The sequence below is a fragment of the Cydia fagiglandana genome, chromosome 19, assembly GCF_963556715.1.
Source record: "Cydia fagiglandana chromosome 19, ilCydFagi1.1, whole genome shotgun sequence".
In the NCBI taxonomy this organism is placed as follows: Eukaryota; Metazoa; Arthropoda; class Insecta; order Lepidoptera; family Tortricidae; genus Cydia; species Cydia fagiglandana.
Genome location: NC_085950.1, coordinates 5681167 through 5697274, shown reverse-complemented (window position 1 = coordinate 5697274; position 16108 = coordinate 5681167). Strand labels below are relative to the sequence as shown.

The following is a 16108-nucleotide window of genomic DNA, read 5'->3' as shown; positions in this document are numbered from 1 at the left end:
CAGTAGAGTGATTATTGAGAAAGGTTTAAGTGTATAATTTTGTAGTGTATACTAGATATAGTTATGTACGTAGTTCATAGGATATATATAAGGACCAATTACTCATGTATTTAGAGCAGTAATAAGGAATCATTTAAGCTGAACACTCGTTTCTACTCAGCTCCGAATCCTCACCTTACATGGCGATCCTGCCAGGTAAAAAGGTGTAAAGGTGTAAAGGTTTTGTGTAGTGCATAGACTAGGAATCCTCTAGACCGAGTTTAGAGCAATTATTTCATGCAACCGATGATGCCAAAAATGCGCACACGCGCGGGACGAGGTGAGCGAAGTCCCGTGCCGTGATTGGTCCGTTCAAAGACACGGACGTCACACAAAGACACTTTCGACTCGAACATGGAGTAAAATTACCGTATGCGTGGCAGAGGGGGTAGCGCGACTATGCTAAGTCTGGAGGATGCTTTGTCTGTGGTGTAGTGTAACCCTTGCGAACCGGGGCGGGTCGCTAGTGACCATAGAATTAGCGCGAGCGCTGATGCTATGTCTGTGCTAGTGACAGAATATTTGCAGAGTACCTACCTATTATTAAGACATTGTATGAGTTAATATTCTAATAATAAATGGTTAATTAAACTCGTTAAACTGCATATTGGTTAGTCGCATATTGGTAACAAAGTAATATGTTAGGTGTTTATTTAAATAACAGTAACAATTAACAAATTTAGATAATAAAATAATCAAGATTGAACCAATGAATGATTCAACAAAGGTAATATGATATTTATTCAAAAATAATCATATTATTAATGTAAGTAATAAATATTTAAGTTAAAAAAATGCCTTATATATGGTTTAAGACATTTATTATCTCATTAAGAATTTACAAAATTCACTTACATGAGAACACTTATAAAACAACACTTTTTTTTTGGGCTAGCATGCACTAATTAATTTAAATGTAAACAATATTATATACATAATATCTACTTATTTATAATAATAATAGAAGATAATGGTCTCGGGAAAAAACTTGACCAGTCTTTAGTAATTGTGCAATTAAATATTTATTTATTTTGGTTTTCCTCTTAACTTGCAATGTCTATCTGTGTTGTGGTTACTTGTGGTGGCGTATAAATAGGTGACTGGTGTGGGTATGGGTGTCGGAATTCACAATGTATATTCCTGTTTTTATTGGTGACTCACAGCATAGGCAATCAGCGCAGGCGGCAATGACGATAGACCATGATCACTTATGCCGTTATAAGTAAAATAAGTTTTTGGTAAGGGGTCATCCATTAATTACGTCACACCAATTTCTAGGTTTTTTGACCCCTCTCCCCCCCTTGTCACACTTGGTCACATTTGGCAAACCCCTCCCCCCTAGTGTGACGTCACATTTTTTCTACGAAATCGCCAAATCGAATTAAGTAAGTACCTAAGTATTATTAATATTTTATCATAATATTTTTGACGATATAAATATTAGTAATTTTATAACCCAAAACTGCTTAGGAAAGAAAATTAAACGATTAAAAACAATTTTCGTTTTAAAAACTTGTTATTTAAATGTGCAGCGAACTAAATAATTTAAATAAATTTTCGGTTACTGATGAAGTTAAAATGACGTCACAAAGTTTGTGTCTCCCCCCTCCCCCATGTCACAATATGTCACATTTTCTTGACCCCCTCCCTCCCCCTAAACGTGTGACGTAATTAATGGATGACCCCTAATAAGTTTTATCGCTGACTGTACTTTTCTTACGACATACAACTAATACTCATCGAGACAATTCTAAAAACCCCTAACACAATTAGGTTGCGTTGTTTCATCACAGAGTTCCTATGGCCACCTCCTGTCTCCATCATCAGATCAGTTCGACAGTACCATATTATTGTAGTGTCATCAGAACTACATACAGCTGCCAATTTTCATGACGCTACGATCCTTGGAAGATGGTTAAATTAGTTACCTTAGATTTCATTACATAGTTACATAGGTACAGTGCCACAGAATAAGTAATAGACAGTGCCCTGTTTATCAAAAGCTTGTAACTTGTAATACAAGTGGGAGACCCTTTCTAACAAAAGCTGTCAAAAAGGGACTTCCACTTGTATTACAAGTTACAAGCTTTTGATAAACAGGGCACTGGTCGAGAGTACCTATGGCCACCGCCTGTCTCCATCATCAGATCAGTTTGACAGTACCATATTATTGTATTGTCATCAGAACTATATACAGCTGCCACTTTTCATGACGCTACGATCCTTGGAAGATGGTTAAATTAGTTACCTTAGATTCCATTACATAGTTACATACAGGTCGACCTAATGAAAGCTTGTTAAAAATGTTTAGGCCGCTTGCCCACGGCGACTGCCGCACGGCACAGTAAAAGTAGCTCAGTATAATCCCAATACCTCCCTGGCAACGGGAATGCACTTATTTTTCGGCCACCCTGAGCGGCTACCGCGAAAACCGAAATTCGCAAATTGCGGGGATCTTTCTCTTTTACTCCAACGAAGGCGTAATTAGAGTGAAAGAGAAAAATCCCCGCAATTTGCGAACTTCGATTTTCGCGGTTATAGCCCTGTATACGATACCATAGAGTAATATAAGTAAGGAAAGAGTGGTAACTCCATACATCAGTTTCCTTACCAAAACGCGCGTTATTTCGTAGTCGACATCTAGCGTCATGTAGCGGAATTTATCAGTACTGCTAGTTGACTATAGATGTCTCGGCGAACGAAAACTATAATCCTTAACAATTTTCAGCTAATATTATAACCGGATTAACTGGCAGTCTATTTTCAACCCCTTCTGCTTATAATATTAGTTGTAAATTGTTTTAATAGTACATTTTTCGTCAGTAGCTACACTTGTGACATCTGGTGTCGAGTAGGGGTACTGATAGTTCCGCTACACGGCGCTAGATGTCGACTACGAAATAACGCGCGTTTTGGTAAGAAAACTGAGGGCCTACCGCGAACCACGTTCGACGTGTTGCCTCTCTGTCGCACTTGTAAATTCGTACGTAAGTGTGACAGGGAGGCAACACGTCGAACGTGGTTCACGGTAAGCCCTCTGATGTATGGAGTTACCACTCTTTCTTTACTTATAATTACCCTATGGTTTTAGTACCAAAACGACTATTATTTTCGTAGTCGACATCTAGCATCGAGTAGCGGAACTGCTACTTGACAGTAGATGTTCCGACGACCAAAAAGTCTGATGCTCAACAATTTTTAGCTAATATTATAACCGGCTTAACCGGAACTTTATTTTCAACTCCTTCTGCTTTTAATATTCGTTGTGAATTGTTGTTCAATACAATTTTCGTGAGGCGCGACATTAGAGAATTCTAGTATCAAGTAGCGGTACTGATAATTCCGCTACTCGATGCTAGATGTCGACTGCGAAAATAATAGGTATATAGTAGTTTTGGTATCAAAACAGATGTATAGAGTAAACACTCTATCTTACTTTATTTCTCTATGCCTACACATTGGTGTTTCCTGTACACGAATATGTCTTCAGACATGGAGCCAAGATATGCGGTGGAGTCGGACGGTCTACCGTTGCTGCCGCTCTCGCAGACGACATCGGAAGACAGCCTCTACGCAGTTCCAGGGCCCCCGCCGCTTGACAAGTTAATAACTCCGAAGAATGCTATACAGTAAGTAGTCTTCTTCTTCTTCCTCCTCGATTTCTCATGACTGAGGGCCGCTACCACATGAGGTCGTTATTTTGTGCACCAAGGCTCTGCATCCTGCACGATTTTCCGCCTTCCTAATAAGTAATATGCGCCTGTATAAATCCCTGGCAGGCCTTTTTTACAGTGTCTACCCATCGGGTTGGTATAAGTACAGTAAGTATAACTGTAATAACTATAAGTACCTATAACTATAAACGTTTTTCCTATGCAGACTAATGTGTGCGTGAACTTATACTCTGTATTTTTAGGTATTTAAATAAAAGTAAACAAATAATCCAACCAAATCGCCAACCCGCCTGCCAAGCGTGGCGATTATGGCATTCACCCCCCCAAAAAAAGGGGGAGGCCTATGTTCAGCAGTGGACGTCTTATGGCTGAGATGATGATGATGATGAAACAAATAATTTGTACATTTTAGGGAAGTTATAACATTTGAACATTTGTTGGTTAACCAACCAAATACAAAACCGACATTATTTGATCATGTAATGTTTTCATCTACCCTCTACTATTAGTTTAAGGAGTCATTTGAGGGTAGATTTTGTTTACTTTTTTTAAATACGTTAAGATAACTATACCTAGTCAGTTAACTAATTTACTTTTAAATTTTTTCAGCTATCAGCACCCAGAAGCCCAACTACTGCTGGCTGTCAAATGGAACCATGTCGAAGAGGTGGAGAAGTAATTAAGCTTTCATTTTTAACAAAAACTTCTAAAAATCGTTGGCTTGAAGGGCATAGTGAAATGCGTGTTTGTCGTTATATTTCAGATTACTGGAGGCAGGTTTCGACCCCAATGCCCTATACACAATGTCGTGGTACGAGGCCGAGGCGCAGATGCAGTACATCCCGACGACACACAACGAGGAGGAGCGGCACCGGTTCAACATGCTGCCTACTTGGGTACGTATGTGTCGGCGGCCGATCGTAAGATCAGGCATATCGTGAAATTCCTAGGCATATCGTGAAACGTGAAAATCTTTGACACGTTCCCTGAGTCGACGGAGCCCCGCTACGCGGGGCTCCTATTTCTGGGCAGTTTGCCCTTCGGTCATCTGAAGCAACCTAACGAACCCATTTTACTTATATATTGGTTTAATGTGACTATCCTCAAAACAATACACAGGAACATTACGATCTGCCTGATCTTACGATCGGTCGCCGATATATGTACAGGCAGGCGAGGCTCACTCCGCGATTTGTCGCGTCGATACAAGTACAGGCCCACACAAGTTTTGGTGTCTAGCAGTAGTGGTTGCCGTGCACCGCTACGGAACGGACGCCTGCTCGCGCTTGCGCCACCTTGCGGTCATATCTGTCGTAATAGATGCATTTTGTTAGAGAGTGAACCTTCTGTACGTAGTATGACCTAGTACTCTTATTTTTTCTGTGGTACAGGGTGATGTTTTATGTCTGAACATACTAATATGAGGGGTGAATAAGGTCATACCTACTGAACAACGTTTACTAAGGAGCCCACCCCGAAATTGCATAATTTCTGCTATTACGTAGAAAATAATGACATATGATTCGCCGAAATGTATGAGGTATGAGGCAGCAGATTCTTTTTTTGTTTTTGCGTATCACACTACTACAGCCAACATACCTTGCTGAAGAGGAGGGAGGGAGTTGAAGACTTCTGTTCTAATACTTCTAATTCGGCTTCCGCCCTTTTTCTTTACTATATGAAATCTATTTCAATTTGTTCTTGTTCAAGTTTTTTTTATAATTCACTTACATTTCCAGCCGGCCAATGAGAAGCCAGTGTGGAGCGCGCTGCACTCCGCGTCGGCGCGCGGGCACGTGGAGTGTGCGCGCGCGCTGCTCGCGCACGGCGCCTCGCCCGACGGCGCCGGCAACACGCGCCGCACCGCGCTAGATGTCGCTGGCTCCGCGTTCTATTACGACCACCATGTGCACAGTGACCAGTGAGTGATTTACAGTGCGTTTTACATGTACACACATAATTTGAAACTGGGTGAACGAGCAACCGTTGGTGAAATTTTTAATGCATCATGACGACCCTGCCAATGGTATACGCACTGCAGTGGCGGCGCGTCCATAAAAGCCGATTCCCACCGGCTTGCCTGTTTTTGGACGTTTGAGCAGAGTTGTAAAGGAAATATGTAAACCAAATTAGCCCCGGCTTGCCTATGGATATGTTTGACGCGTCGCCACTGACGCACTGTACACACATATCCTCACCACCGATCCCAGAAAATACACGCTTTACACGAGGTTAATGGTAGTTATTATCTGGCGTTACTGCACCAAAGTTTCCCGACGCGTCTGTCTGTTTGTGTGTATGTATGTTTGCGATAAACTCAAAACTACTGAACGGATTTTCATGCGGTTTGCTCCTATCGATAGAGTGATTCTTGCTTGAGGAAGGTTTAGTAGTATAATTTGTTAAGGTGTTGTGTTCGAAGCCAGGACTTGTCGCTAGTTTTCCGATTAATTTCAAGAACTCTATTTAAACCGATTTGAACGTGTAAAATCGTGACAAACTTAACATAAAAAAATTGACAATTTTATTTATAATAAACAGTAAAAAAAAAGACAGGTTTGAGGTTTGCAAGAGTCTATCAATAACTTTTTTTCAGCCTAGCAGAGATGATCAGCCTGCTCCTAGAGGCCGGAGGCACGTTTCACACGATGAGGGGGGACGGCTTCGATAACCTCAACACGCCGCTGCATACTGCTACTTTACTTGAGAGTGCAGACGCCATTAGAGCGCTGCTGGACGCAGGCGCATCTGTTGCGTGTATTAACAGTGTTGGGTATACGCCTCTGCATTTGTGTTTGAGGAACAAGTTTGAAGAGCTCCTCGAGGTAAGCATATTCTATACCTTTGACATGTTTCAGCTTAGGTAATCTCGTCACACCCCTCCATAACGTCAATAGGGTGCCTCCTGGACGCAGGGTCGTGTGTGGCGTATACGCCTGGGAACTGCACTATGTCTCAGGAATAATTTTGAAGAATAATTAGAGGGAATCCGTTAATCTTCTATACTTTTACAAGCGCTTGGCTTTGAAAATCTCAATTGCTTCTCTGGACCAAAAAGAATTCCTTGATCAACTGCTTGATGATAATATGCCGTCAAATTCAAAACCCCAAGCATAATTTTTATTCTCCTTTTGTAGATTCTTCTCTACTACAACTGTGACGACGAAGAGTCATCTCTTCGGGTAAACGTCGTGGATAAGCGAGGGTACTCCGTTCTGAAGACAGCAGTGGAACTAAAGTGGCTGCCAGGCGTCTGTCTTGCCTTGGAGGCTGGAGCTGATGCTGCCAGCTCCTTCGACCACATGGAGGAACAGGCTTGCACAGAGGTCAGGTTGTCTTATTACAAGGAGTAAGCACGCTTCTGATAGGTTGTAGATTTGCAAATACGTACACTTCTTTAATTTATTAATAAGCCTTTCTGTTTGTGTCACTTAAAACTGAGATCAGTCTCTTCTACGCGTTTTTCACCCTCCTTCGAGACCTAACCCTAATGAGGAGGAAGATTAAATTCACTCACATTTACAATTTTATTACAGATGAAAACAACTCTCATCCACCTGGCAGTCCAAGGTCGGAACACGACGATTTTAGAAAAAGTTTTGACCATAGCAGAACAGGAGAATCTCATAAACTGCATCAACAGTGACGGGGACACTCCACTTTGTGTAGCCATAAGGAATGGTCATTTAGAATGTGCCAAAGCTCTGCTCCATCATGGCGCTGGTTTAGAAGGCATGTCCACAGATAACAGCAACGCCCTCCACATAGCTGCTGCCTACGGTCGAACAGCTATCATGAAGTACCTTCTTGAATCTGTCGATGATTCTAAGAACCTCTTCGATAAATATAACAAAGTCGGATTACTTCCTATACATCTGGCTGCCAAAAACAACAGCCACGAATGCGTTCAACTGCTTCTCAAAAGCGGCAACTGCCAGAGATTGAGGACACAGGATGATACCTTTTCAACAGCTTTACACTTCGCAGCGCGAGGGGATTACGTTGACGTTGCAAGAGCGGTCATAAAGAAGGATCCCCGCGCTATAGACGATGTGAACCATCGCGGCTTCACACCTATGCATGAAGCAGCATTCCATTGCAGTAACAAAATCATGTTATTTCTTCTACACGAGACCGATGCCGTTCTATCTAGCTTCACTGCAGACAACAGCAAAAACTCAGTCATTAAGATCATAACATCCCAACTGCCTAATCCGGGTGACTTCTTAGAAACCGTGTTTGATTCTTTCACTCATTACGATAATAAACAAGATGAGACTGAGATATCCGTGAAGTATGGATTTTTAACAACGAGAAGTCATAACATGACACAGATACAAGTTATAGAAGAGTTGGTACGGTGTGGTCAAAGGAATATACTGTTACATCCGTTGATGGAAAGTCTTCTTTACTTGAAATGGAAGACTTTGCTGCCATTTTTCTACGTGATGATAACGATATATGGGATGTTCGTGCTGACTTTTAATATCTTTGTGGTGACTTTCTTCTTTTACTGTGACACTAATCAAAGTCAATTTAAACCGCTGATATTTCAGCACGCGTTTTGGGTATTCATGGCATTTACCTATATGATGATTGGACTTATGCTTTTACTGGTAAGTTAGATGACATCAAAGAAACGTATATTGAAACTACACTCTAACTGAAAATCCACTGAATAATGTGTCAAAAGAAATTAAAAAAATAATCTCTAGAGTTGGCGTTCAAAACGTTTCACTCTTCATGCTGCAGATGAGAAAATAGAGTCCTTTTGCTTCGATCCATAGTGTCCATATACGAGCTTCAGAGGGGTTAAATCTGTGATTATCTTATTAAATCTTATTAAAGTTGCTTGAGTTTCCTAAAGGTCATCAAACTCATCAATTTTCTCATATTTCCAGGAAATCTTCTACCTAGCAGTAAACAAGCGCCGCTACTTCCAAAACCTGGAGACCTGGATCCGCCTGCTCTGCATGGCCCTGGCCGGCGTGGTGCCTCTGGGCATGAAGTTCGCCCTGCCCTCTGAGGAGTGGCCACGCCACGTGGCCACGGCTGCGCTGCTCCTGGCATGGCTGCAGATGCTCTTCTTACTGTCCAGGTTCCCGAACTGGGGGTACTATGTGCTGATGTTTGGGGAGGTCGCTTGTAATATCTTTAAGGTTAGCACGAATTTATCATTGGAAATACCAAAAATGGTAGTGAAGAACGCGTGTACTTCTGAGTTTACTTTTCAACACTCGTGTAGCTAAAGTTAATAGTCAATGGTTAAAAAACGTTGCAAGAGAGATTACTGAGAAGAAGTTGTTGAAATATTTAAAATTGAAATTGTTCTCGAAATAAAAAAAACAAACAAAATATCTACGAGTATTGAACACTTATTTTCATTTTATTTTTATTTTCTTCTTTTAATTTCAAATTAACACTAGATTAGGTATACTGGGGCCTTATTCCACTTGTGCAAAACTGACATTTCAAATCAACATCACATCAACAGATGATTGTATCGCATTGTTCAATGGAATCGCGTTCTATCGCAAACTTGTGATCGAAAAATAAGTAAGAAAAAATCAACTTTGTTTTATTACTACTATACGGTTTATAATGACTTTGAACTCGGGGTAGGTCGGTTAAGTCGGTTTGGTTCGGTTGTCACCTAACTGTGGATTGCTAATGTCAAATTTTGACAGGCATGGATACTATCGCTAGACTTTTTTGTCCATGGGCTTGGGCACCATCTTGGAGTTTTTGACGTGCGAAAGGGTATTTTATAGCATAGAGTAAAGCTTTTTTTTTTCAATATATACGTTTACAGGAATTAATGACATCTTGTGAGCGATAGATGAACTAAAGCGCTATTCATGGTGCGGCGGCGAGTAGTGGAACTATATGTGACAATTTCCATCAATCAAAAGGGGACTACACTGTTGATGGTCGATAAAGGCTATTATTAATTGAATTTTAACAACACGAACGCCTTATTGACAAGCGCTCTTTTTGTTGAACCCACACCTACACGTCAAATAATGCTCGCTCCACACATTCACCTATGAACGCTCAAAAATGCCTATTCACGCAAGTTGTAATTAAACCATATTTAGAAAAGTCAGTTTTTATTACTGGGTGGAATTAGGGATGAAAATCCCGGAAAAAAACAAATGCTTATCGCACACACAAAAAACAACACAAAATTTCGTTTTTTCCGTTTTTTTTCCAGTTTAGGATGACTCACGTTAGACCGGGCTGTGGCCGGGCCGCCGGAGCTACCGGAGCTTCCTTTTCTATGCAAAGCGTTAAGCAGGCTACTGACCAGCCTTCCAAATGGATGCCGTTACAATGGATTCATCCAAATGGACGGCATCCTAATACTAAACATTGTACGTTTTTGACATTCACGGACCGATTTTGGAATGTAGCCACGCTATTTGGACTGTTGGAAGGTTCGTCAGTGGCCACCTTTATGTCATCACCAGGGCTCGGGAATGGCACGGTGCGGGCCCGGCTCGGTCTTGCTATGTGCAAAGCCCTGATCCCCCCCGAGTTTCTTGACAATTTTCACTATGACATTGATGCATCAAGGTGATTTGCTTACAGTGCCTATGTTTACAGATAGGCTACCGCAAAACGTGATAATCGAAATTTCGTTATCTGCCTCTCTGTCGATCGAATGGCCATGAGTGATAGAGGCAGAAAACGATATTTCGATTTACGTGTTTCGCGGTAGGCCCTGGGATGTGCTATTAACGCAGGGTTTTGCGTAATATTGCCTATTTCCTGCCTCAAATTACAGTGTGACAAAAACCAGTAGAATATAAATAAGGGCGCCACTTTCTACGTTACTGTCTCTCTTTTTTGACGTAAAATGCTTAAAAAAATGGCATCAATTTAGTATCGAAGATTTTTAGTTCCAGTTTATTTAATTTCTACTATTTTATGTCGCACTTTGGGTATAGGCACTAACTACTGAAATAATACAATAGTACTCTTTGTATATATATTTTTTATAATAAACTAAACGGGGATTGGCTCTAGTCACACCTAATGGAAAGTGAAAACAGAGCCTAAGATGATGGAGCTTACCGGCTCAGTAAGTAATAATAGCCTATTCACTCTTGCTTTAAAGACACCGAGGCAGTGGCGTAGCTAGAGGATATGGCGCCCGGGGCACCAAATTTGCGGCCCCCCCCCCCCCCCAAACTAAATGAACTAACGAAAGGGTCACTTTGTTACTTATTAAAGTTTACTTACATATAACTTAGACAAATACAGTGTATACAGGGCGTCCCAAGACTATGGGATGGGACATCAAGGGAAAGTACCTTAAATATCGTAGATAGGATATTTTGCTGAAAGAAGACATTATTTTAATTTAAAAAACAATTTAAACTGCATTCATAGATTTTTAAATAATTACATGGTTGAACCGGGAATCGAACCCGCTACACGAGAAAAAAAATCATCCAAAAATAATCCTTATCATGAATCCTTTCGATCGGTATGATAAAACTACAGGTGATTTTTTTCTCGTGCAGCGAGTTCGATTCCCGGTTCAACCATGTAATTATTTAAAAATCTATGAATGCAGTTTAAATTGTTTTTGAAATTAAAATAATGTCTTCTTTCAGCAAAATATCCTATCTACGATATTTAAGGTACTTTCCCTTGGGGTCCCATAGTCTTGGGACGCCCTGTATGTGTTTTTTTGGTACATCGGTGGCTAACAAGCTTACGACCCACCTGATGGTAAGCGGTCACCGCATCATATGGACGCCTACACTCCAGGGGTGTTATATTACATGCGCGTTGCCGACCATTTTAAAACGTATACACTTCTTTTTTGGAGGTCACCATAGCCTGTAGCCTCTCGAGAAAAGGGAATCTTATTTAACTTATTGTGAATGAGCTCCCTTTTCTCGACGAATTTCCTCCCGCCCGCTGTGAAGGGAATTCCTCTTAAACCGCACAGAGCGCGACCATTTAGATTCTAGGGTGTGAGGATAAACACTCTGCCTACGGCGAGCGGTGCAGTGATGGCAAGCTGTAACCGATGGCAGTTGCCTAGTTAGACAGCATGTTAAACAATTTTTCAGACAACAGCTCATTGTACTTTACCTTTTTTTTCTTTATAAGGCAAACTTTTTTTTCGCGAGATCGGGGTTGGTCCCGTAGTAAAAGTTGCTCAGTAAAATCCCAAAACCTCCCTAGCAACGGGAGTGTAGTTATTTTTAGCCACCCTGTATAGGAATCTCCAGTACCTACTGTCGTCCGACAGATACGCAGCAGCAGCTGCTATTGGAGCAGGTTCCGTCTACTACGGCATATATGTGCTTGCCGGACAAAGGGCTAGCGATCCATTTGCATAGGTAGTCTCTTGGACAGTCCATAAGATGGTAACTTCCCGACAGGAGACCCCTGACGGAAAAGACGCGCTAACATGGGACACAGCTCTGAAGCACTCAGCCCGCTCGCCTTATAAAATGAAAGCATAGTAACTCCCGCCGAATATCCCTCTGCTTGATAGGAGTACCTAAAAGATCGGCTTTCTGTTTTGAGCTGTGGGCCAGATTAACATCCACATTTCACACTTCACAGTGGTGGTAAATACGACTGACGAAAGTATCCCTGCTGCTGTGCTTTTGGCAAGGCGGAGAGGTAGTCTTTTGCCCATTTTTGCGCCCCCCTTTGGACGGCGCCCGGGGCACGTGCCCCCTCCAACCCCCCCCTAGTTACGCCACTGCACCGAGGTCAAATTTCCCAGGAAACACAGATGACGGGAGCGCATTCCATTCCTTAATCGTCCTTACAAAAAAGATGAGGCAAATCGTTTTGTGCGGACAAATATAGATGGTCAAGCAAATCTTGTCAGTAGAAAAAGGCGCGAAATTCAAATTTTCTATGAGACGATATCCCTTCGTGCCTACATTTTTCAAATTTGCCGCCTTTTTCTACTGACAAGATCTGCTTGACCAACTATAGAATATTAACAACGAACGGGTGCAGTCGCTTTGCTCCTCCCGCCTGGACGTCCGACATTCACATAGACCTAGTATTAGGTACATAGATGAGCTATACGCGTGCCTCCGTGAGGGATAAAACATTCGCAAAGCGACAATATTAAAAACACGTTTTAACATTCCTGACAACATACCAAAAACAATCTACGTAATTCGGTCGGGTTATTTGTTGCCCACCATAAACCATATAAATAAATTTTGGTGGGGAACAAACAAAAAGTGAGACTGTGACAAGGACAAGCAATAATACCGCTTTCTCTGCTACTCCTACTGAAATTGCCATAAGTGCATCTGGTTCGGTCGTTTAGCCCCACCCCCGTGTCATCTCTATACACCGTGTTTTTATTGAATTCCGTTACCTTCGGGGTATGGATAAGTACGTTTAAAGCAGGCCACTGACGAGCCTTCCAAATGGATGCCGTTACAATGGATTCATCCAAATGGAAGGCATCCTAATATTCAACATTGTACGTGTTTGACATTCACGGACCGATTTTGGATTGCAGCCACGCTATTTGGACTGTTGGAAGGCTTGTCAGTGGCCACCTTAAGAGAACTAAATGGCGTAGATAATTAAAAAAAAATCTATTTTTCCTTTTTTTGTAGAAATATTAAGTTTTAAAAAGTAATTAAATGTAGCACATAGCGTTGTAGTAACACGGGCATTACATTTAACTCAACCAAACAATTGAAATCTGTGACATGTCAATGTTATTTTGAACATAAATCGACCGAGATTGTACTTAAGTTTAATAGCAGATGTATGAACTCATTCTAAACACTTATCAATGCCGGCACTAAGGCAAGTGTACACGCTTGTAGAGGCCTTATAGGAAAAAAATAAATTATTGATTATCTCCGAAATTGAGTTAATTAGAATATTGGTGTCTTTGAGAAAGTAATTTGATTTAAGCTCAGGAATGCACCCTTGAAATTAACGGAAATAAAAAAAAACACGGTGTATTATTGTACCTCTATGACGTCCGATGATGAAAAGGGAAAGGTGGGATCAGGTCGTGCAATTCTTTTGGGTTATTCCCACTAGTTAACACCAAGTTCTTACGGGTGGTAACTACTGGGATTTTTTTCCCCACCTGTGGTAAACCACTGGTAACTACTGGGAATTTTTATTCCCACTAGTTACCACTGGTAAAAGGTGGGAATTTTTTTCCCAGTAGTTACCACCAAAATATTGCTAGAATGCAATACTAATAAAAACAGTATAAATACTAAAGGATAAATGTAGCGTGCTGTAATAAATAATTATACATCAGTTAGTGATTCAGTAAACTGCTTTAAAAGTGATCAAACATATTAAACCAGTTTTACCGGTATAAGCGTAAACACTAAAGTAGAAGAGTCTCATTCTAGTTAAGAAGAAATTAACTTATTATCCGGATTAAATTTATCTTATTAGCTGTAAATTGAATTACATATTTATACAAACGTACAATTCTCAAAACTCAATTTAAGGTTGTTTTATGCGATTTTAATTACTACACGGTCTTCCGATAAACATATTTTCCAAAAGAATAAAAGTTAAATAAAAAAAAAGAAGTGTACCCTCTGACTACTGATGCCCCACTGGTAGAGTGTTATTACCGTCCCGCTAGCGTGGGTGTTTAAAAGCAATCGAGCCAACCAGCGTAACATGACCGAGCGATGTACCCGAGCGTAATTGGAATGCGAACCTACGCTGGTTAGTCCGAGCAGTCAGCCGTCAGCCCATCCGAAGCGCGCCCTAAGCGGTTTTAATAACAACCATGCCCTTTTATTTAGCCTGACTACAAATTATGAATACCTACATATTCCAGCTCTGCGTCGTGTTATAATACTTATAATAGAACGAAATGAAGTAGCTCTAAATAATAAAACGAAATCAGTTCTGTCCGTTTTTGACTGATTGATTTGTTCGTTTGTATAAATATGTAATTCAATTTACAGTTAATAAGATACATTTTATTCGGATACTAAGTTAATTTCTAGTTAACTAGAATGAGACTCTTCTATTTTAGTTTTTAAACTTATACCGGTAAAACTGTTTTAATATTTTTGATCACATTTAAAGCAGTTTACTGAATCACTAAGCGACACATAATTATTTATTTCAGCACGCTACATTTATACTAAACTATTTATACTGTTTTTATTAGTATTGAATTCTAACAATATTTTGGTGGTAACTACTGGGAATAAAAATTCCCAGTAGTTACCACCAAGCCGAGTTGGTGGTAACTAGTGGGATTTTTTTTACCAGTGGTAAAAGGTGGGAAAAAATGCCCAGTAGTTACCACTGGTAAGAACTTGGTGGTAACTAGTGGGAATAACACATTCTTTTGCGCACTCCCTAGGATATATCCGATAGAACACCGATAGACATGTAACTCGTCGGCGATGATATTATGATCGAGGCTTTGTAACTTTGATTTGACAGCCATCGCCAAAAAGTATATGAGCCCGGCGCTCTATCGAGTCCAGGGCTGCCAGCTGATAGTCGGACCAAAAAAAGTCTGCAGCAGATTTGATAGCCAGTGGCAGCAGTATTCCATGCACGAGCGGACCTATGTTTAGTGCCGCCTCACCTTAAATAGGACATCAGGTTTTGGTAGCAGGCCTGGACTCAATTGTCGACCCGAAATTTTGGTTGGATTATTATTGTTCTAATACAAAGGCCGCAATGAGACTACCATAAAAAATTTGTTTTGTACCAAGTTTTGTTTCTTTTTAAAAATAAAGGAATGTCTCCTTTAAGTAAAATGAGCCAGCTTAAGGATTTAAGGTAGTTTCCCTCCAGGGCCCGACTTATCTTTCCACCCTGTATATGGCATCCTATTTGTAAGCAATCCTACAATTATGGTCATACACGCCAAATTTGTCAAAATTGTTGTTATTATACCATCATCTGTAAATATGTAGTTAGTTAATAAGTTTGTGCGTGTATCCTACTAACATTTGTTGTAAGATTTAAATTAAAATGACGAAATTGATCCTTAGTTGGCCTTAAATAAATTAAATTAAATTATTAATCACAGGATAATTAAATAACAACAATCTTAACAAATATAGCGTGTATGATCATGATTGTAGGATTGCTTTCAAATAGGATCAATAAACATTCTTTGAATAGGTAGGTATATCTTCCTTTGACGTGGCTGCTATAGTCTTCAGAATTTGATTTGCCGTGTGATCATCGCTTTCTGGTTGCAACTTGGTGCCATCGAGGAATGTCCATAGTATATAGGTATATGAAAGAAAAATATTTATCACAATACCTTCTACTACTACAGGGCGGCACCTTTAACCTTATTTTGGCAGTGATAATAATATATCCTTACTTAATATAAAATAGGTTAGGTGTCTACATAATTGTGTATCAATAATATT

General features: G+C 40.4%; 1 protein-coding gene across 1 annotated transcript in view; it reads left to right on the top strand.

Moving 5' to 3' along the window:
- The window catches only part of LOC134673841 (transient receptor potential channel pyrexia-like), a 34455-nt gene that overhangs the window by 467 nt on the left and 17880 nt on the right, over window positions 1-16108 (top strand). Inside the window, exons 2-9 of the mRNA XM_063531877.1 lie at window positions 3530-3668; window positions 4323-4388; window positions 4477-4609; window positions 5453-5634; window positions 6310-6538; window positions 6851-7039; window positions 7250-8329; window positions 8615-8872. Coding sequence (XP_063387947.1) covers window positions 3530-3668; window positions 4323-4388; window positions 4477-4609; window positions 5453-5634; window positions 6310-6538; window positions 6851-7039; window positions 7250-8329; window positions 8615-8872 — 2276 coding nt within the window. The remainder of the gene's footprint in view (window positions 1-3529; window positions 3669-4322; window positions 4389-4476; window positions 4610-5452; window positions 5635-6309; window positions 6539-6850; window positions 7040-7249; window positions 8330-8614; window positions 8873-16108) is intronic.